Raw genomic sequence first — 18,694 nt, forward strand, 5'->3', positions numbered from 1 at the left:
ACGCTGTAACGTGAACTATCTATGCAACGACTAGCCTAAATGTGCCTAGATTTTTGTTGAGTTAACTGCGGTACGGGAAGGAGAAGATGTCATCTAAAATTATTTCTAAGAAAAAAGGTGTTCAAACTCAAACTAACTTGTTGAGTAGACAAAGAACTAATATTAATTTATATAAATAAACCTACTATAATATTAATTTTGATTTTAATTTTAATGTTTAAATATGGTTCCATAGTCTAATAATCTATTGAATTATTAGGCATTGGAATCCCAAGCACAAAGCCAGGGCCCTAAGTTGAGGGAACCAAATATATAAGGCATCTCTCCACACACCTCATGGACCCAAGGGCGTCAACCTTAGAGCCTTGAATATGGGGAGCTGCCAAAAGGAAACTATTGCCTAAATGGCTCAGTTCATTTTTATCTCAAAGGGGTGGGGGAGGGGGCTTGAAAATTTAAGGGGGGGGGACATACTGTTTGAAGTATAAATTTTCTATATAAATAATATTTCGTTGGGGGGGGGGGGTTTAGAAGTGATTAGAATGGGGTTGGGCTTTGTTAAACCCAACCCCCTCAAACACATGTGATAATCTGACTCTTGCCGTGTACGTTGCTTTATTCATGTTTATAAGACCTGTGTATATTTCAATATTTTGTTACAGTGTTTTGAAAACGAGATGGCTTTGGAAGACCAACACACATATTAATTTAGAATGCAATAAATGTTTTGCACAAAGAATTTACACCACGATACAAGCCCAACACTATTAATGATATTGAATATAAATGCAATGAATGTTCTGCACAAAGAAACTACATTAGCATACAGCTGTTTGTCTGGAGTTGGTTGTAACAAAAAGACCATACATACATTTGTATCTTATTTTAAATATTGAAAAACAATGTGTGTTGTTACAGTGAAAGTATTTGCGTAGGTTGATTTGAAGGCGGATTGGATTTGATGAGGATGGAGGGCAGGAGCTGAACAGAGGGGGGGGGGGGGCAGTCCGTTTAGTGATCCAACAGCAGACAATGTTTATTGTAATTTAAAATACATAATTTTCGTGCATTTTTACTTGTTGGTTGTTTTTTAAAGAGAATACCGTAGCTGCGGTTGGATTTTCTTTATTCTATAGATACCATTTCACGCTCTTATTTATTCATTTTCCCTTTTGTTTTTAAACCATTGTGAAAGCCGAGCCCTCTTTCTCCTACAATGAAACACATGCTGTTGTCGGCAATATTCTAGGCCGCTAGAATTTTTGTGCTTCTGTATAGCGTTGGTTATAGGCCAACAATCCATTGTGATTCTACGATGTAAAATGTACTTTTGTTGTATTGGTAGAACTGCTAGCCCGAAAGTCTTGAGTTGAGATCTCACGCAAAAGTTTATAGATTAAAAATTAATGCAATATCATTTTAAAGTCCGCATTTCATCGCTAGAGGGTGTAATGCTTGATTAATGTTAGATTTACAAGTGTATATTACACCTCGTTCACTGTTTACATTGCTCTATTTAAGGTTTGTGATTGTAAAATGAACCCAAATCAACAGCACTTTAAAGTATGTTAGTTTTTAACTAACTTAAATGGTTGCTTTTGAAAAGCGGGCTTAAAACCAAAATAGACATTTTAAAATAATAAAGTGTAGATTTTCATATAGTAATTTAGACGTTTCTTGTACAGATGAAGAAATATTAAACAAAAAGCAATATTTAAAAAATATATATTTCATATCATTTAAGTGTCTAGTTTTAGGATTATTTCGCATACAGTTTAGTAGGATTCCTAAACTGTGTTCTCTTGTGTAAAGTATTTTGCATTGTATAGAACTTTAAATACTTTGTCAAGTATTGAATTTCAATTGAATAATTATAACTCGTTTATTAAACTCGTTCTGAAAAATATAAGAAAGATCGTGAGTTCTAAATCAAAAGTGTGGATTGGCTTTATGGATTATGTGTACCTTAGTGTCTGGGGTTGGATTGTTAGGCCATGCTTGGTGAATTACACAAACTGGATTACAAGTAAAATACAGGGATGTATTGAAAAACATTAACACTGAATAATGTAAACTTAAAACGCTAGAAGAACAAAAAATTAATAGATAGTCAAGGTTTTTTTTATTACATCTAAACGTGTAATGTAGCAACGTAATGATCAATTACGAAAAATTAAAACTCACAGCTTGTTCATTTAAAAACATGTGAAAATCAATGCTAAATTACAAATTAACATTGCTTTTTGAATATTTTTTTTAGCTAACCTTAGATTGTCGTTGTTATTTAGTTTCCACTTTGTTTAGGCTTAGGTTACAGATGGTTTTGGAGTTTAATTTTAGAAATAATTGTGTTGTTAATGTAATATCGATTGTTACGATTTTGAGGGTAAAAAATTACATGTAATTATACTCTTGCCTTTGTTGAAATAAAACGTTGATGAAAACAACCAGATGAAACAACTTATAACCACGGTGGGAGAGAATTTACAGCTGTCGTGACATTTAACTAGAGCCAGAGCAAATGGAACGCCAACACCTGCAGTACACTGTTTCCATTTATCGCCGTAAAAAGCTGGGTATATAGACTATACGGACCAGACTGGTATAATAGTGAAGTTTACAACGGTTTACCTGAAGGTTTCGCGTTCGGATCACTGAATCGAGTCTGTAGGACTAATGTGAGTCCGCTCAGCTCTTATGGGTAGCTGACTCTCGTTAGAGAACGTGAGTTGAATGGGCAAAGTGCTGACTAAAATATTCTTCATAAGGGTAGTTCCTCTTCCCAATGTGTCTTGGGCACAGTGCGAGATGGTGATAATGATGTAGGTTACAAACATTTATTTTGCCAATATTTAGAAAATGTGTTAAAATGAAACATGATTTTTTTTTTTATTTTGAAAAAAAAACCACAAAACATATTATAATGTTGATATAATTGTTTTAAATATAGATTTAATAAATACGTTTTGTAGGTGCACTAACTGTCTCCCTGTATTGTTTCGTGTAGAATGCCTAAAGATAGCACGACACACGTATGTTTTGCAATCAGCACTATTAAGCCATCCCATCAAATGTCCAGGCATTTTTATAAAATACACAGTTTATCACTTAACTCCTATAATGTATAATAGGTATTTCCAAGACGCTGGTATTAAACTCATAGTGGGGAAGGGGGTAATTTTTAGAGATTTATTTACAGGGTTGTAATTCATCTATGGGTGGAGACAATGGAGTTATTACCTAGTGTAATTGACCACCTGTTGATATCCGATACCATTTTATGTATATTCTACATTTAAATTATATGTTACTTTTTGCATGACAGGTACATAATGGGACAAGGTCAGGCTGAGATGGATACGGTAAATATATTTTCTTATAAATACAATTGTATTGATGTTGTAGCGTAACAATTGCCGACTGCTGTTATCTCAGAATGATTTAAAAAATCACTTCACGTATACGGAATATAAAGAGTGTAATGTGATTGTTGACAGCTTTTGGTGCTTTACAACCTTTTCTGTGCCTGGAGAAATTATTTTATCCCTTAAATGCATACCGATACAGGGCTGCAACATACCAGTTACCTTCCAATTAAATATAAGCATAAACATGTTTGATTCTGTGCATCGCGTTGTTTGATTACTACAATGTTAATCTATAGCCTGAGCATGTCTAAGTCACTTAAAGTTTTACTATTGCCAAGCCAATCTCAAATTCGTGCATGCTCTCAACCTTTTGTATCTTAGCATTTTTCATTGGTGTTTCGAAGTTCAGCAAAATTGGATAAACTTGTATTGGGATTTAAATAAAATATATTTCTTATTACTTAAGGTTAGTATTACCTACTGTTTGTGTTTGTTTTTAATCAATTCATAATTTATTTATATATCAACACAAAACGTTTGTTGCAGTACTGCAACTTCATACATGTTGACCTGCTTTTGTACTATCTTTTTTATACATCAGCATTAGTGATTATATAGTACCTTGTTTTTCTTCACGTTTCAGCAAAATCATTTAGAAATTAAAGGAAGGTTCTCGTTTAGCATGAACTGCTATACATAGGGAATCACCTTAGTGAAATAGGTGACCTGAGTGAAGGTGAAGAATTATGATGTAGATGCTATTGGTGATCAAGAAGATCTTCTTTAATCTCCTGGACCAGAGTGGACCCTGGATTTCCTAAACCAGTGTGGGCGCCAACTCTCGTGGATTAATGTGGACCCTGGATATCCTGTACCAATGTGGACCCTGGATCTCCTGGACCAGTGTGGACCCTGGATCTCCAAAACCAGTGTGGACCCTGGATCTCCTGAACCAGTGTGGATCCTGGATCTTCTAGACCAGTGTAGACCCTGGATCTCAAGGACCAGTGTGGACCCAATATATCCTGGACTATTATGGACGCTGGATCTACATGACCAGCGTGGACCCTGGATATCCTGAACAGTGTGGACCCTGGATATCCCGAACCAGTGTGGACCCTGGATATCCCGAACCAGTGTGGACCCTGGATATCCTGGACCAGTGTGGGCACCAAGTCTCGTGGAATAATGTAGACCCTGGATCTCCTGGACCAGTGTACACATATCATTAGTTATACAAGTATATGGCTTTAGTTAGGATACACAAACAAAATTTATTGTTTATACTTTTAGGAGCGCTTTTTAAATTTGTGGTTTGTGTGTGATTTGTGAATATAACAAAAGCCTTTTTCCAAAATAAATAAATTTTTGTGACGTTTAAAATAATTAAATTGTCTCCATATTAATGCTATTGATCAGAAATTTTTTTTTTTAAATTGTCATCTAAGAACTTCCACTGTGCAAGTGTTAGCTTAATTAGACATTAGAAAGTGGGTTAAATTAATATTCCGAGATTTGTGGTGCCACAAAAATACTTAGTTAACGTGACGAGAAGCATTTTGAAAATTAAACCAAAAAGCCCCATTTTACTTGAGGTATAATTAACATCTGTGACAAACGTTACAGACGAAAAACACTAAGCCTGAGACAAAATTAAATCCCGAAAACTCGTGTAAACAAAATTCAACGCATAACCATAAATAATCCAGCCGTATCCGAAGGTTGAAAAATCAGCTTCCTGCTTTTAAAACGGAAACACATTATAGCTTTTAAAATTTAGTTCAATTGTATTATCTGCACTGTTGCAAAATTCAAAATATGTTATGTGCAATTCAACGCTGTGATGAAGATTCGATTTTTTAAAGTTGAGAAAAAAATATATTTTAAAATCAATATGCTAGTGGATGCGGGGGCCTATTGCACGCTTGCTTTGTATTAACTAGCTAGACTATAGATTTTCTCTACACAAGGTAAGATATAATCCTACTTAATGAGAAATTGACGGTTTATTTTCTTATTTTAAAATAAAATAAATCGGTAGTGATCTTACCTAAACGTTATCGAATATTCTTATATAACACTCACAAACTGTACTTGATGAAAGTTATGACCTGAACCCTAAAACACAATACAGCGCCAATCAAAGCATCACCATCTACTCAACTTTGGATGCTGAACTCATGTCTGAAGAGAGCAAATATTTACCTTTAACCACTTACCACAAAGAGAACACAAAACAGACACGAATTAGCCAAAATATGTAAATGTATTATAATTATAGCGTAGTGGTCTCAATGTATTAATACTATCAGATACATTATGTGTGATGTGGAATTTAACACAATAAGTAATACGGCATTTACCTACTCCATCAGACATTATTTTGTCTATCCGATCTAATTTTTTTTACACAATTCAATAACAAGGGCAATAGATACATGACTCGATCCCACCGCTGTAATGAGAACACAGCGCTGTAAACATAAATCGATCTTTGTTAATAAACCTCGGATCTGACGTTGTTGTTACTAAATTTTATTTTCCTCAGGCATGCAATTTATCGTCAATTTACAGTGTTATGTTCGCTTTAGTATTACAGTTTTTATCATTGGCTTTTGAAGACAGATACAGATTTATAATAGTAATACTTCATTTGGACATGTACTCTCATTCATTGAAGATGGTTTAATTATACAAAATACAAAACATCTAATTAAAGTTTAATTTTTAAACCTGAAATTGCGAAGTATAGATTTATCACTGTTACGTCTCCTGGACCATGGGGTTTGACCACAGCGGAGCTTTGACCATAGGAGCTTTGACCATAGGTGGTTTGACCTAGAACTAGAAGAGGCGGAGAAATATGTGCATCAGCACTTGCACATACACATACATAATGCCCTTAAGCTTAAACTTACACCCACATTCACATTCGCTATCACTCACACTAATACCCATACTCACACTTACATTTACTTTCTAACACACACACAAACACACAAACATGCATACTCGCAACCATACGCATGCTTAGGCTCGTGCTCGCGCTCACGTCCACGCCCACGCCCACGCTCACACTAACACTCACACTCATTAACATATGATACTCACACACTCACATTCAGACTCAGACTCACTAAAAGGATACTCATACTCAAATACTCACACACTCACACTCTCACAACTTGAAACCCATTCTTGAAACCTTAAAGGTTATGTGTTAAGACTGAGTCTATTATTGATGCTAGCCTAGTTGGTTATCCACCCCACCCCCTCCCGTCCGACACCTGAGCTTCGACACAATGCTTCCTCGTCCCACTGCTAGCTAGTATCTACCCCACCCCCCCTCCCGTCCCAAACCTGAAATAGGACAGCGTGTTAACGCCCCACCCCCCTCAACCCGCCCTACCTAGCGATGTGCAGGCTAGGGGAAGTACAGGTCGCCGGTCTTTGACCTGAGCCCGACCCAACTAAGCTGGTATGCAAATTTGGGGAAACACGTAATGAGATACCCTATTGTATTCGAGGCAGGGACCCCAAGCTGGTGAGAGCCAGAAAAATAGGACAGTTGAACGTTAGGCTTGCTAGCATGTAGTCGTGTTATGTGTTTAATAATGTGTGATAGGGCTGGCCCCTAAGGCTGGTCACTATTGATGTCGAAGTTTATTTCCTAGTTAGACAAGACCTAAAGTAGTAACCATTAAAGTTGCCTAGCTGAAATTTTGTTTGCGTTTTACTTGAACCTCTAACTGCAGCCATCACCACTATCATATACCAACCATGATGACTCGTTTTATAACATTATGTTTTCTAAATGTTGTAACATAGAGTTATAGACTTTTAAAATAATGCCCACTTCATTTTCTTTAATACAGACGTACGAATACAGCTGATGTTTCCTTATAAAACAATAACTTGTGTTGGGTGGCGTTAGTTTATTCAAAAGCAATTATTGCTGTTACAACACAACATACATCAACTACACTTTTAACAACCTATGGCCTGACGACCCAATAGGAAAATACTTAATATATACACAACAATAAGTACAACATAACATCCACTACCACGGAACAAGGCACTTCTGTTAAAACAAACTTTTTTACGTATTTGACATCCCGCAGTACAGACACTATGACAGCCCATCTGTCATTCACCCAAGCTGTGTCTAATGACTCTGTGTTGCAATTGAGTGTCACACAAATTAATCAACATCCTGCTAACATAGCTTAGACAGAGCCATTCTATAATTCGTAAGTTTTAACATTTGCACTTTTGCAATCCAATAGAATGTATGACTATTTAAAGATGTTATCATTGGATTTCTTTGATATAATTATCAACTCAATATGATTTATGTGTATTCATCATGGCGAGCATATATTTCTATATAATAGGTACGTATTTTTAAAAATTGTCTTTAAAGAAACATGTCTTACTTAACAAAATGTTATTCAAAAGAGAGCCGATTATTCTTCCCACATTATCACGCACATATAAACCGGGAAACAAAGACCGACAAGTCTACTTAAACATACATATAATGTAATACGTAATTTTTGCATTGTGCATTAAACATTATTTTTAACAACACACGCCTGCACGTTTCTTACACGGTTCTACATCCTCAAGTGTCTCACTGACTTAAAAAAAATTAAAAGAAGACACTACGTTCAGAATGCAAGTCTTTATTCAACTGTTTCCAATATATAGACAAGTCGTCTAAGCAGTTTGTTGGACAAATGTCGAGTGTCCGGCAGTAGATTGTTGCTTTCTGTGTAGACGTGTCTTCCCCAACTGTTTTCTGTGGTAAAACACAATTTTCATTTAAGATCAGTATATTTTTCTCGAAACCTATAAAACATAAGCTTACAATTATAAAAGGCGTTACACTTAAAGTAATATTTATCAATTAATCAATAGTGTTGGTAATGCAATTTTTAAAATTAAAAACAAAATAAGTTAATATTATGATAGGTAAAACATGAACCACTAACACTCACATTTTTCACAATTAAGATAGACAAATTTGTCCACCGGAAAGTTCTTTATGTCAACAGTGGATCCAACCGTATAAGTATTAATACAATAAACGCCGGGAAAGTAGTGATAGCCGATACAATCGGGATCTCCAATGCAAAAGTAATAACAATCCTGTAAGAGAAATGCAAAAACATCCTCATTAGATGAAGAGTTAAATCAATAGTAAAGCTAAGATTATCATTCCCGACTAGAGAAGAGATAACTCAAGACAATACGTACATGGGTAAATAAAGAAGGAGAAGGACATTTGGTTTTATTGTTTGTATGAAATAAGCTGAATATGAAGAGCTTTCTTAAACAAACACAGACATATACAAGTATATATATATATATATATATATATATATATATATATATATATATATATATATATATATATATATATATATATATATATATATATATGACGAGTCTCATCTGCCCGAGTGTTCAAACTCAAAATTTTACGGGTTAGCGAACATGAGCTTATCCACCCGACCACTCCACCCCCCCCCCCTCCCTCATTATTATTTATGCTTTGATAAATTAAGTCTAGATTAGTAGGAGGTACCATGCGTAGCAATGATAGATTAAGCTAAAGCTGCCTCCCTGAACATTAAAAAATATGGACCCCATCATGGCTGCATTTTAAAACCAATTAAGCCTGTTTTGCTGTAGGGAACAGAGAGGTGTTCATCTTAAACTACCACGGAGAAAGTACAGACATTCACCAAACAGCTGTCAAAGAAGAGTTCAATACATTCTCTGGTCAGACACTTATATAGGGGTTGGCGCGGTCCTGTCGGTAAAGCTCATGGTTGCTTAATAGCCAATTAGTTTGTTCTCGGACAGATACAGGCTATGGTACCAAATCTAGAATGAAATGTTGGATGAAGTCAGAGTCATTATGTAGGAGGATATCCTGTTCAGTATAATTAAGAACGAAGAAGACACCATTAATGAATTTAAGGTTAAGCTGGACTAGAAAAAAACTAAAAAAACATACACAAGCAAACGAAGTAAAGGATGTACAAACATTACCAAACAAGTTTTAAACTGATACCCAAAATGCAAACGTAGAAAAAAAAAAAGTTTAAATTTAAGTATGATTGGATATTGTTTGTAAATAAGTAAAAATATAAAACCTAAAAATAGATATAAAAATAAATTATTTCTAAATTCAAAATAATGAATCGACATTGAATAATTAGATTTATATTCTTTCTTGTCACTTTTCATTTTTCTGATATAATTCTTTTTGAATGACGTTCTTAAAAATCTAGATTTATTTGAACGTGTGTATGTCCAAAAACACATAACTTTACCTCGTGCGGCACGTCAGTGATGGGTATGTTAGATTCTACTTCGCTTTTTAAAGTGCACTGTGCTACATAAAAAAAGATAGATTTTTAATTCATATACAACAAAATATTTTTTTGGATACATTATGAAAACGATCAGACAAAAGAAATAGTTTATCTGATAATCTTTTAAATATTTTCTACGCAGGCAACAAATTTTCCGATTGTCTCTAAATACATTCAGCCAGAATACTCAAATTTGCATTTCTTTAACCACTTTAGATCAAACTCAAGTTTGCTTTTAAATTTAATATGTTGTTCTTGTAAAAAATGATTGTAACAATCGCTTTGATAAATTGCAATTATTTCTTTAGCATAGGTTCGGTCAATTTGGGTCATATTAGGAAAGGCCAGTTAACCCTTTGAGGACCAAGGGACACCGGTGTCCCAAATTTTCAAATTATCACCAAATAAAATTGGAATAACATAGTTGTTGAATTTGCTTTAAAACATTTATTACATGATATACTTAATATAAATAAAGTTGCTTTCAGTATATATGAGATAGTTTTGTTGTCATATTTATGGGAACTTTGCATTTTTAGACCACTCGCAAAACTACAGTTTACATTTTTATATAAAAAATAGTTACTGTAACAGAAAGAAATTACTGGCGGTTTTTCAAAAGTTTACTATTTAGGTATTATATTTACATTTGTTTTTCCTAATAGCTTTACTTGTTTTTGTTTAAGTATTTTTTTTGTTTGGAACATATAAGTCCCTACGGTCCGGAAGGGAGCTAACTTTCTTTACAATGTTGCTAAGCATGTGTTTTGGCATTAGAATACAAATAGTAGCAGAACTTTTATTTACTATAACTAAACAAAATGCGTAGCAAATAATGTTTATTTACAATAAAAACGATGAAAACAACTTGCTTCTTTATGAAAAAGATGTGAATTTTCTGTAGAAATATGCCGACAAAGTAAGCGTAGAAGCTATAACAGAACGACTTGTTCAAGTACCAGAGCAGATTGTCACTACTACGATAAGCCCTACACCTTATTCTAGTCATTCTTTTTTGCATACATTGCATACATCGTCAATGTCACATGTTATAGTGACTAATATTCCCTCAAATCTGCATGGTCCGCGCAGTATTTGTGAACATGACGCGCTGTCATTTCGTAAAATACATGTTACTTTGTATGAGATTTAACAAAATACCGCGCACAAATAATATACGATGTACACTTACACTAGAGTTTCCCCTCAAAGGGAGCGTTAATAGTTACAATTACCCTTCCGACATCCCCCAACCCGATATTACCACCTCCGAGCAATTACCCCTCTTCCAGTTATGGATAAGTTAGGACTATGGTTAGGCTAGGGTTAGGGTTAGTTTTAGGTTTAAATGTAGAGTTGGAGAGGGGTTTTGTTAGGGTTAGCTATAGGCTTGAAGTTTGGGGTTAAGATCAGGGGAACATTAGCATCGGTGTGGGAGGGGGGAGGAAAGGGGGACTTTGACAGGGTGGTAATGTCCTAGACCCAAAGCTTTCACATATCATTATCATCAATAGAAATAGACTTGCTCAAAACACGAACAACCAAACGTTTTTGTGCTAATTGAAAATGGAGATTGGAGCAAGACATTATTTTCAACTAGAGGCTTCTGAAAACACAGTTTCCAATAAAAGTTATTGACTGTGGTTATCGGAAATTGACAATAGATGTTGATTGAAATGAACATTCTATTGATTTTAGGAAATTAAATGCATGTTTCATACATTGATAATTTGTTGCCAAGATAATGATTTGGAGTCAAAAAGCCATTTATACCTATATTTGACAAGAATTCAACGCTGGCTACAATGCAAAACCAAGCTTGAATATAGGCAAATTATAGCAAGAGCTCACATTTAGGGATTACATCAAAGAGATATCACCTCAAGACCTGTTCGTAGAGGCAAGAATTTCACTTCAACCCCAACAGAGGTTGATAAATCAAAGGACGAAAAACGCAGGAGTTATGCACAATATGCAACAGAAAAGATTGAGAGAGCGGACAATATGTATTATATCTGCCATGTTTGTGTATGTTATATAACATCACGTAACTGCTTCCATAAGCTCAATTCATAGATGACTATACACTCATAAAGGACATAAATATGTTCTCAATACTGATATTTTCAATTCCTAATGTACCAGAACAACTAATACATGTTAGATCACTTTTAGAATAAACATATTGACATAACTCACAACGTAACCTATTTTCGATAATTTTCCTTTGAGGACCGTAGGGACACATATGTCCCATGCTGTATCTCAAAAACTATTTAAGATCTCGGAAAACCTTTAACATTTTTTTAAATCTACGTGTCATTTTACTACTACATGAGTGCACAGATTTTTGAAATTATGCCTGTAATCCTTGTGGTTCTAAAAGGGTTAAGGATTTTACATTACGCTTAGCAAGACTAATTTACACAACGAAACGCTTACATTTATCATTGTAGCATGCTATAAATGATCCTCCAAATACTTCTTGTTTAAGATCCACAGCATTGCCAGCATAGAGCTTGATTGTACACAGACCATTGGCAAACTTAAAAGAGTAGCAATGTTCTGCCCTACAAGTTGCGTAGCAGTTCTGTGGCAAAAAAATAGTTTAACTTTAAGTAAATGTTCTATTTGGACATAGAAACATACACAAATACAAACGTATACGCAGACGCATATACAGATAAAGGTCCAGATACAGATAGGCCCCTACAGTCACCGACACAGAGACAGCTACAGCTACAGCTACAGCTACAGCTTCAGCTAGAGCTAGAGCTAGAGCTAGAGCTAGAGCTAGAGCTAGAGCTAGAGCTAGAGCTAGAGCTAGAGCTAGAGCTAGAGCTAGAGCTAGAGCTAGAGCTAGAGCTAGAGCTAGAGCTAGAGCTAGAGCTAGAGCTAGAGCTAGAGCTAGAGCTACAGCTACAGCTACAGCTACAGCTACAGCTACAGCTACAGCTACAGCTACAGCTACAGCTACAGCTACAGCTACAGATACAGATACAGATACAGATACAGCTACAGCTACAGCTACAGCTACAGCTACAGCTACAGCTACAGCTACAGCTACAGCTACAGATACAGATACAGATACAGCTACAGCTACAGCTACAGCTACAGCTACAGCTACAGCTACAGCTACAGCTACAGCTACAGCTACAGCTACAGATACAGATACAGATACAGATACAGATACAGATACAGATACAGATACAGATACAGATACAGCTACAGCTACAGCTACAGCTACAGCTACAGCTACAGCTACAGCTACAGCTACAGCTACAGCTACAGCTACAGCTACAGCTACAGCTACAGCTACAGCTACAGACACAGACACAGACACAGACACAGACACAGACACAGACACAGACACAGACACAGACACAGACACAGACACAGACACAGACACAGACACAGACACAGACACAGACACAGACACAGACACAGACACAGACACAGACACAGACACAGACACAGACACAGACACAGACACAGACACAGACACAGACACAGACACAGACACAGACACAGACACAGACACAGACACAGACACAGACACAACAGACACAGACACAGACACAGACACAGACACAGACACAGACACAGACACAGATACAGATACAGATACAGATACAGATACAGATACAGATACAGATACAGATACAGATACAGATACAGATACAGATACAGATACAGATACAGATACAGATACAGATACAGATACAGATACAGATACAGATACAGATACAGATACATACAGATACAGATACAGATACAGCTACAGCTACAGCTACAGCTACAGCTACAGCTACAGCTACAGCTACAGCTACAGCTACAGCTACAGCTACAGCTACAGATACAGATACAGATACAGATACAGATACAGCTACAGCTACAGCTACAGCTACAGCTACAGCTACAGACACAGACACAGACACAGACACAGACACAGACACAGACACAGACACAGACACAGACACAGCTACAGCTACAGCTACAGCTACAGACACAGACACAGACACAGACACAGACACAGACACAGACACAGACACAGACACAGACACAGACACAGACACAGACACAGACACAGACACAGACACAGACACAGACACAGACACAGACACAGACACAGACACAGACACAGACACAGACACAGACACAGACACAGACACAGACACAGACACAGACACAGACACAGACACAGACACAGACACAGACACAGACACAGACACAGACACAGACACAGACACAGACACAGACACAGACACAGATACAGATACAGATACAGATACAGATACAGATACAGATACAGATACAGATACAGATACAGATACAGATACAGATACAGATACAGATACAGATACAGATACAGATACAGATACAGATACAGATACAGATACAGATACAGATACAGATACAGATACAGATACAGATACAGATACAGATACAGATACAGATACAGATACAGATACAGATACAGATACAGATACAGATACAGATACAGCTACAGCTACAGCTACAGCTACAGCTACAGCTACAGATACAGATACAGATACAGATACAGATACAGATACAGATACAGATACAGATACAGATACAGATACAGATACAGATACAGATACAGATACAGCTACAGCTACAGCTACAGCTACAGCTACAGCTACAGCTACAGCTACAGCTACAGCTACAGCTACAGCTACAGACACAGACACAGACACAGACACAGACACAGACACAGACACAGACACAGACACAGACACAGACACAGACACAGACACAGACACAGACACAGACACAGACACAGACACAGACACAGACACAGACACAGACACAGACACAGACACAGACACAGACACAGACACAGACACAGACACAGACACAGACACAGACACAGACACAGACACAGACACAGACACAGACACAGACACAGACACAGACACAGACACAGACACAGACACAGACACAGACACAGACACAGACACAGACACAGACACAGACACAGACACAGACACAGACACAGACACAGACACAGACACAGACACAGACACAGACACAGACACAGACACAGATACAGATACAGATACAGATACAGATACAGATACAGATACAGATACAGATACAGATACAGATACAGATACAGATACAGATACAGATACAGATACAGATACAGATACAGATACAGATACAGATACAGATACAGATACAGATACAGATACAGATACAGATACAGATACAGATACAGATACAGATACAGATACAGATACAGATACAGATACAGATACAGATACAGATACAGACACAGACACAGACACAGACACAGACACAGACACAGATACAGATACAGATACAGATACAGATACAGATACAGATACAGATACAGATACAGATACAGATACAGATACAGATACAGATACAGATACAGATACAGATACATATACAGATACAGATACAGATACAGATACAGATACAGCTACAGCTACAGCTACAGCTACAGCTACAGCTACAGCTACAGCTACAGATACAGATACAGATACAGATACAGATACAGATACAGATACAGATACAGATACAGATACAGATACAGATACAGATACAGATACAGATACAGATACAGATACAGCTACAGCTACAGCTACAGCTACAGCTACAGCTACAGCTACAGCTACAGCTACAGACACAGACACAGACACAGACACAGACACAGACACAGACACAGACACAGACACAGACACAGACACAGACACAGACACAGACACAGACACAGACACAGACACAGACACAGACACAGACACAGACACAGACACAGACACAGACACAGACACAGACACAGACACAGACACAGACACAGACACAGACACAGACACAGACACAGACACAGACACAGACACAGACAAAGACACAGACACAGACACAGACACAGACACAGACACAGACACAGACACAGACACAGACACAGACACAGACACAGACACAGACACAGACACAGACACAGACACAGACACAGACACAGACACAGACACAGACACAGACACAGACACAGATACAGATACAGATACAGATACAGATACAGATACAGATACAGATACAGATACAGATACAGATACAGATACAGATACAGATACAGATACAGATACAGATACAGATACAGATACAGATACAGATACAGATACAGATACAGATACAGATACAGATACAGATACAGATACAGATACAGATACAGATACAGATACAGATACAGATACAGATACAGATACAGATACAGATACAGATACAGATACAGATACAGATACAGATACAGATACAGATACAGACACAGACACAGACACAGACACAGACACAGACACAGATACAGATACAGATACAGATACAGATACAGATACAGATACAGATACAGATACAGATACAGATACAGATACAGATACAGATACAGATACATATACAGATACAGATACAGATACAGATACAGATACAGATACAGATACAGCTACAGCTACAGCTACAGCTACAGCTACAGCTACAGCTACAGATACAGATACAGATACAGATACAGATACAGATACAGATACAGATACAGATACAGATACAGATACAGATACAGATACAGATACAGATACAGATACAGATACAGCTACAGCTACAGCTACAGCTACAGCTACAGCTACAGCTACAGCTACAGCTACAGCTACAGCTACAGCTACAGCTACAGACACAGACACAGACACAGACACAGACACAGACACAGACACAGACACAGACACAGACACAGACACAGACACAGACACAGACACAGACACAGACACAGACACAGACACAGACACAGACACAGACACAGACACAGACACAGACACAGACACAGACACAGACACAGACACAGACACAGACACAGACACAGACACAGACACAGACACAGACACAGACACAGACACAGACACAGACACAGACACAGACACAGACACAGACACAGACACAGACACAGACACAGACACAGACACAGACACAGACACAGACACAGATACAGATACAGATACAGATACAGATACAGATACAGATACAGATACAGATACAGATACAGATACAGATACAGATACAGATACAGATACAGATACAGATACAGATACAGATACAGATACAGATACAGATACAGATACAGATACAGATACAGATACAGATACAGATACAGATACAGATACAGATACAGATACAGATACAGATACAGATACAGATACAGATACAGATACAGATACAGATACAGATACAGATACAGATACAGATACAGATACAGATACAGATACAGATACAGATACAGATACAGATACAGATACAGATACAGATACAGATGCAGATACAAATTTGGATACGATTGTGGATGTTGATGTTGATTTCGATGTCGATGTCCTTTTCGATGTGGATGTGAATGTAATTGTGGATGAAGTTGTGGATGTGGATTATTAAAGATATGGATAATTATAGATAAAATTATTGGGGTTTATCTGGACAAGATCATAACAAAGTTATAAGGTGTTTTCGTGTTTAATATATATATATATATATATATATATATATATATATATATATATATATATATATATATATATATATATATATATATATATATATTACTTGTGTTTTTCTAGAGCGTTCCGGAATGACTGACAGAATTGCGAATATATTATTAGTAATATGTTTTTTCCGTTTGATTTTATTATGCCAATCTTATATTTCATGTGTTAAAGTTACCTCTTAGCCAACCTATATCGATCTCCGTTTCTGCAAACGTACTCAACTTCATTATTACTTAAGCCACCACCTTTCCTCCCTCCCCCACCCCAACCTCTTTTCTTTCGAACGGAAGTCATAAATGAATGTTAAAAAATGTGAATTTAGGTTAAAGAACTAGGATTAATTTGAGGTTAAAAGACTATAATTCTCTTGGAGCGGCATATGGGATATCGGTTTGTGTTTTGCAGTGCTGTCTTCAGACTATGTCTAAACGGGAAACTGGGTCATCTAAAATAAATCATAGTTATATATTCAGATACCTATGGATATGTATTATGATGTAAATATTGATGTTAGTAAGCACGGTAGTATGGATATAAGTATGCACTTTAAATACATTACCAGGGCTGATGTAGCGTTTCGGGTTTCTATTATTTCACTTGATAACGGAACACAGTAAACTATAAAAATTACAAGATAAAAATTAGGAAACATTGTTTTCTATACAAATTCAATGTGTAATGTAACTATAAATACATATGACAAAGGAACAGTGTATGCCCAATTTCACTTCCAACAACTGATTAAATTTAAAATATTTATTTTTAAAAGCATTTACTTGTACAAGGTAAAAAAAAGAACATACGTTACTCAGAAAATGTATACGTGAAATAAATAATTTAATTTAACGCTACTAAGGTGTATTTTATTCTGTGTTTTCCAGGCATTTCTTTGAGAGTCTCCGTCTCCCCCCCCCCCCCCCAACCCCTCCCCCACCGGAAGAAAGAGAATTTAAATAAATAGTAAACACTAACGAACATTTCAAGTGCTTCCCCCCTCCCCGGAGAAAAAAGTAGAAAGAAACACTACTTTTATTTTCCTTTCATTACAAAAACAATAATTCCCTAAAAACCTACAATAATAAAATTAAATCAAGGACCTTCTTATATATATATATATATATATATATATATATATATATATATATATATATATATATATATATATATATATACATATACTAGACGTCCCGGCCAGGCCCTGTACTGATCTCTGTGAACTGCTTTCTGTTCAGGACCATGACTTTTGTGTTAATTTAAGCAGCATATAACCGGCATGGAATTTTGACTAAAGAACACATAACCCTAAACCGAACTCTAACTTTAAACTTTAAACTTTAAACTTTAAACTTTAAACTTTAAACTTTAAACTTTAAAC

General features: G+C 36.4%; 2 protein-coding genes across 3 annotated transcripts in view; both read right to left on the reverse strand.

The window, feature by feature from the left end:
- Positions 1 to 18,694, reverse strand: part of LOC131948257 (fibrillin-1-like) — a 40,324-nt gene that overhangs the window by 14,965 nt on the left and 6,665 nt on the right. The gene's annotated exons all lie outside the window — the stretch shown is intronic.
- The window catches only part of LOC131947587 (matrilin-2-like), a 30,571-nt gene continuing 19,917 nt past the window's right edge, over positions 8,041 to 18,694 (reverse strand). For both annotated transcript variants that reach the window (XM_059308851.1, XM_059308936.1), the window contains exons 7-11: positions 17,879 to 17,937; positions 12,200 to 12,347; positions 9,716 to 9,777; positions 8,372 to 8,522; positions 8,041 to 8,172 (exon numbers count right to left, since the gene is read on the reverse strand). In XM_059308851.1, the coding sequence (XP_059164834.1) occupies positions 8,171 to 8,172; positions 8,372 to 8,522; positions 9,716 to 9,777; positions 12,200 to 12,347; positions 17,879 to 17,937 (422 nt within the window). In that variant the 3' untranslated portion in view covers positions 8,041 to 8,170. The remainder of the gene's footprint in view (positions 8,173 to 8,371; positions 8,523 to 9,715; positions 9,778 to 12,199; positions 12,348 to 17,878; positions 17,938 to 18,694) is intronic.

Source organism: Physella acuta, unplaced genomic scaffold (assembly GCF_028476545.2).
Source record: "Physella acuta isolate Inbredline_101_S28 unplaced genomic scaffold, ASM2847654v3 ptg000007l, whole genome shotgun sequence".
NCBI classification, from domain to species: Eukaryota; Metazoa; Mollusca; class Gastropoda; family Physidae; genus Physella; species Physella acuta.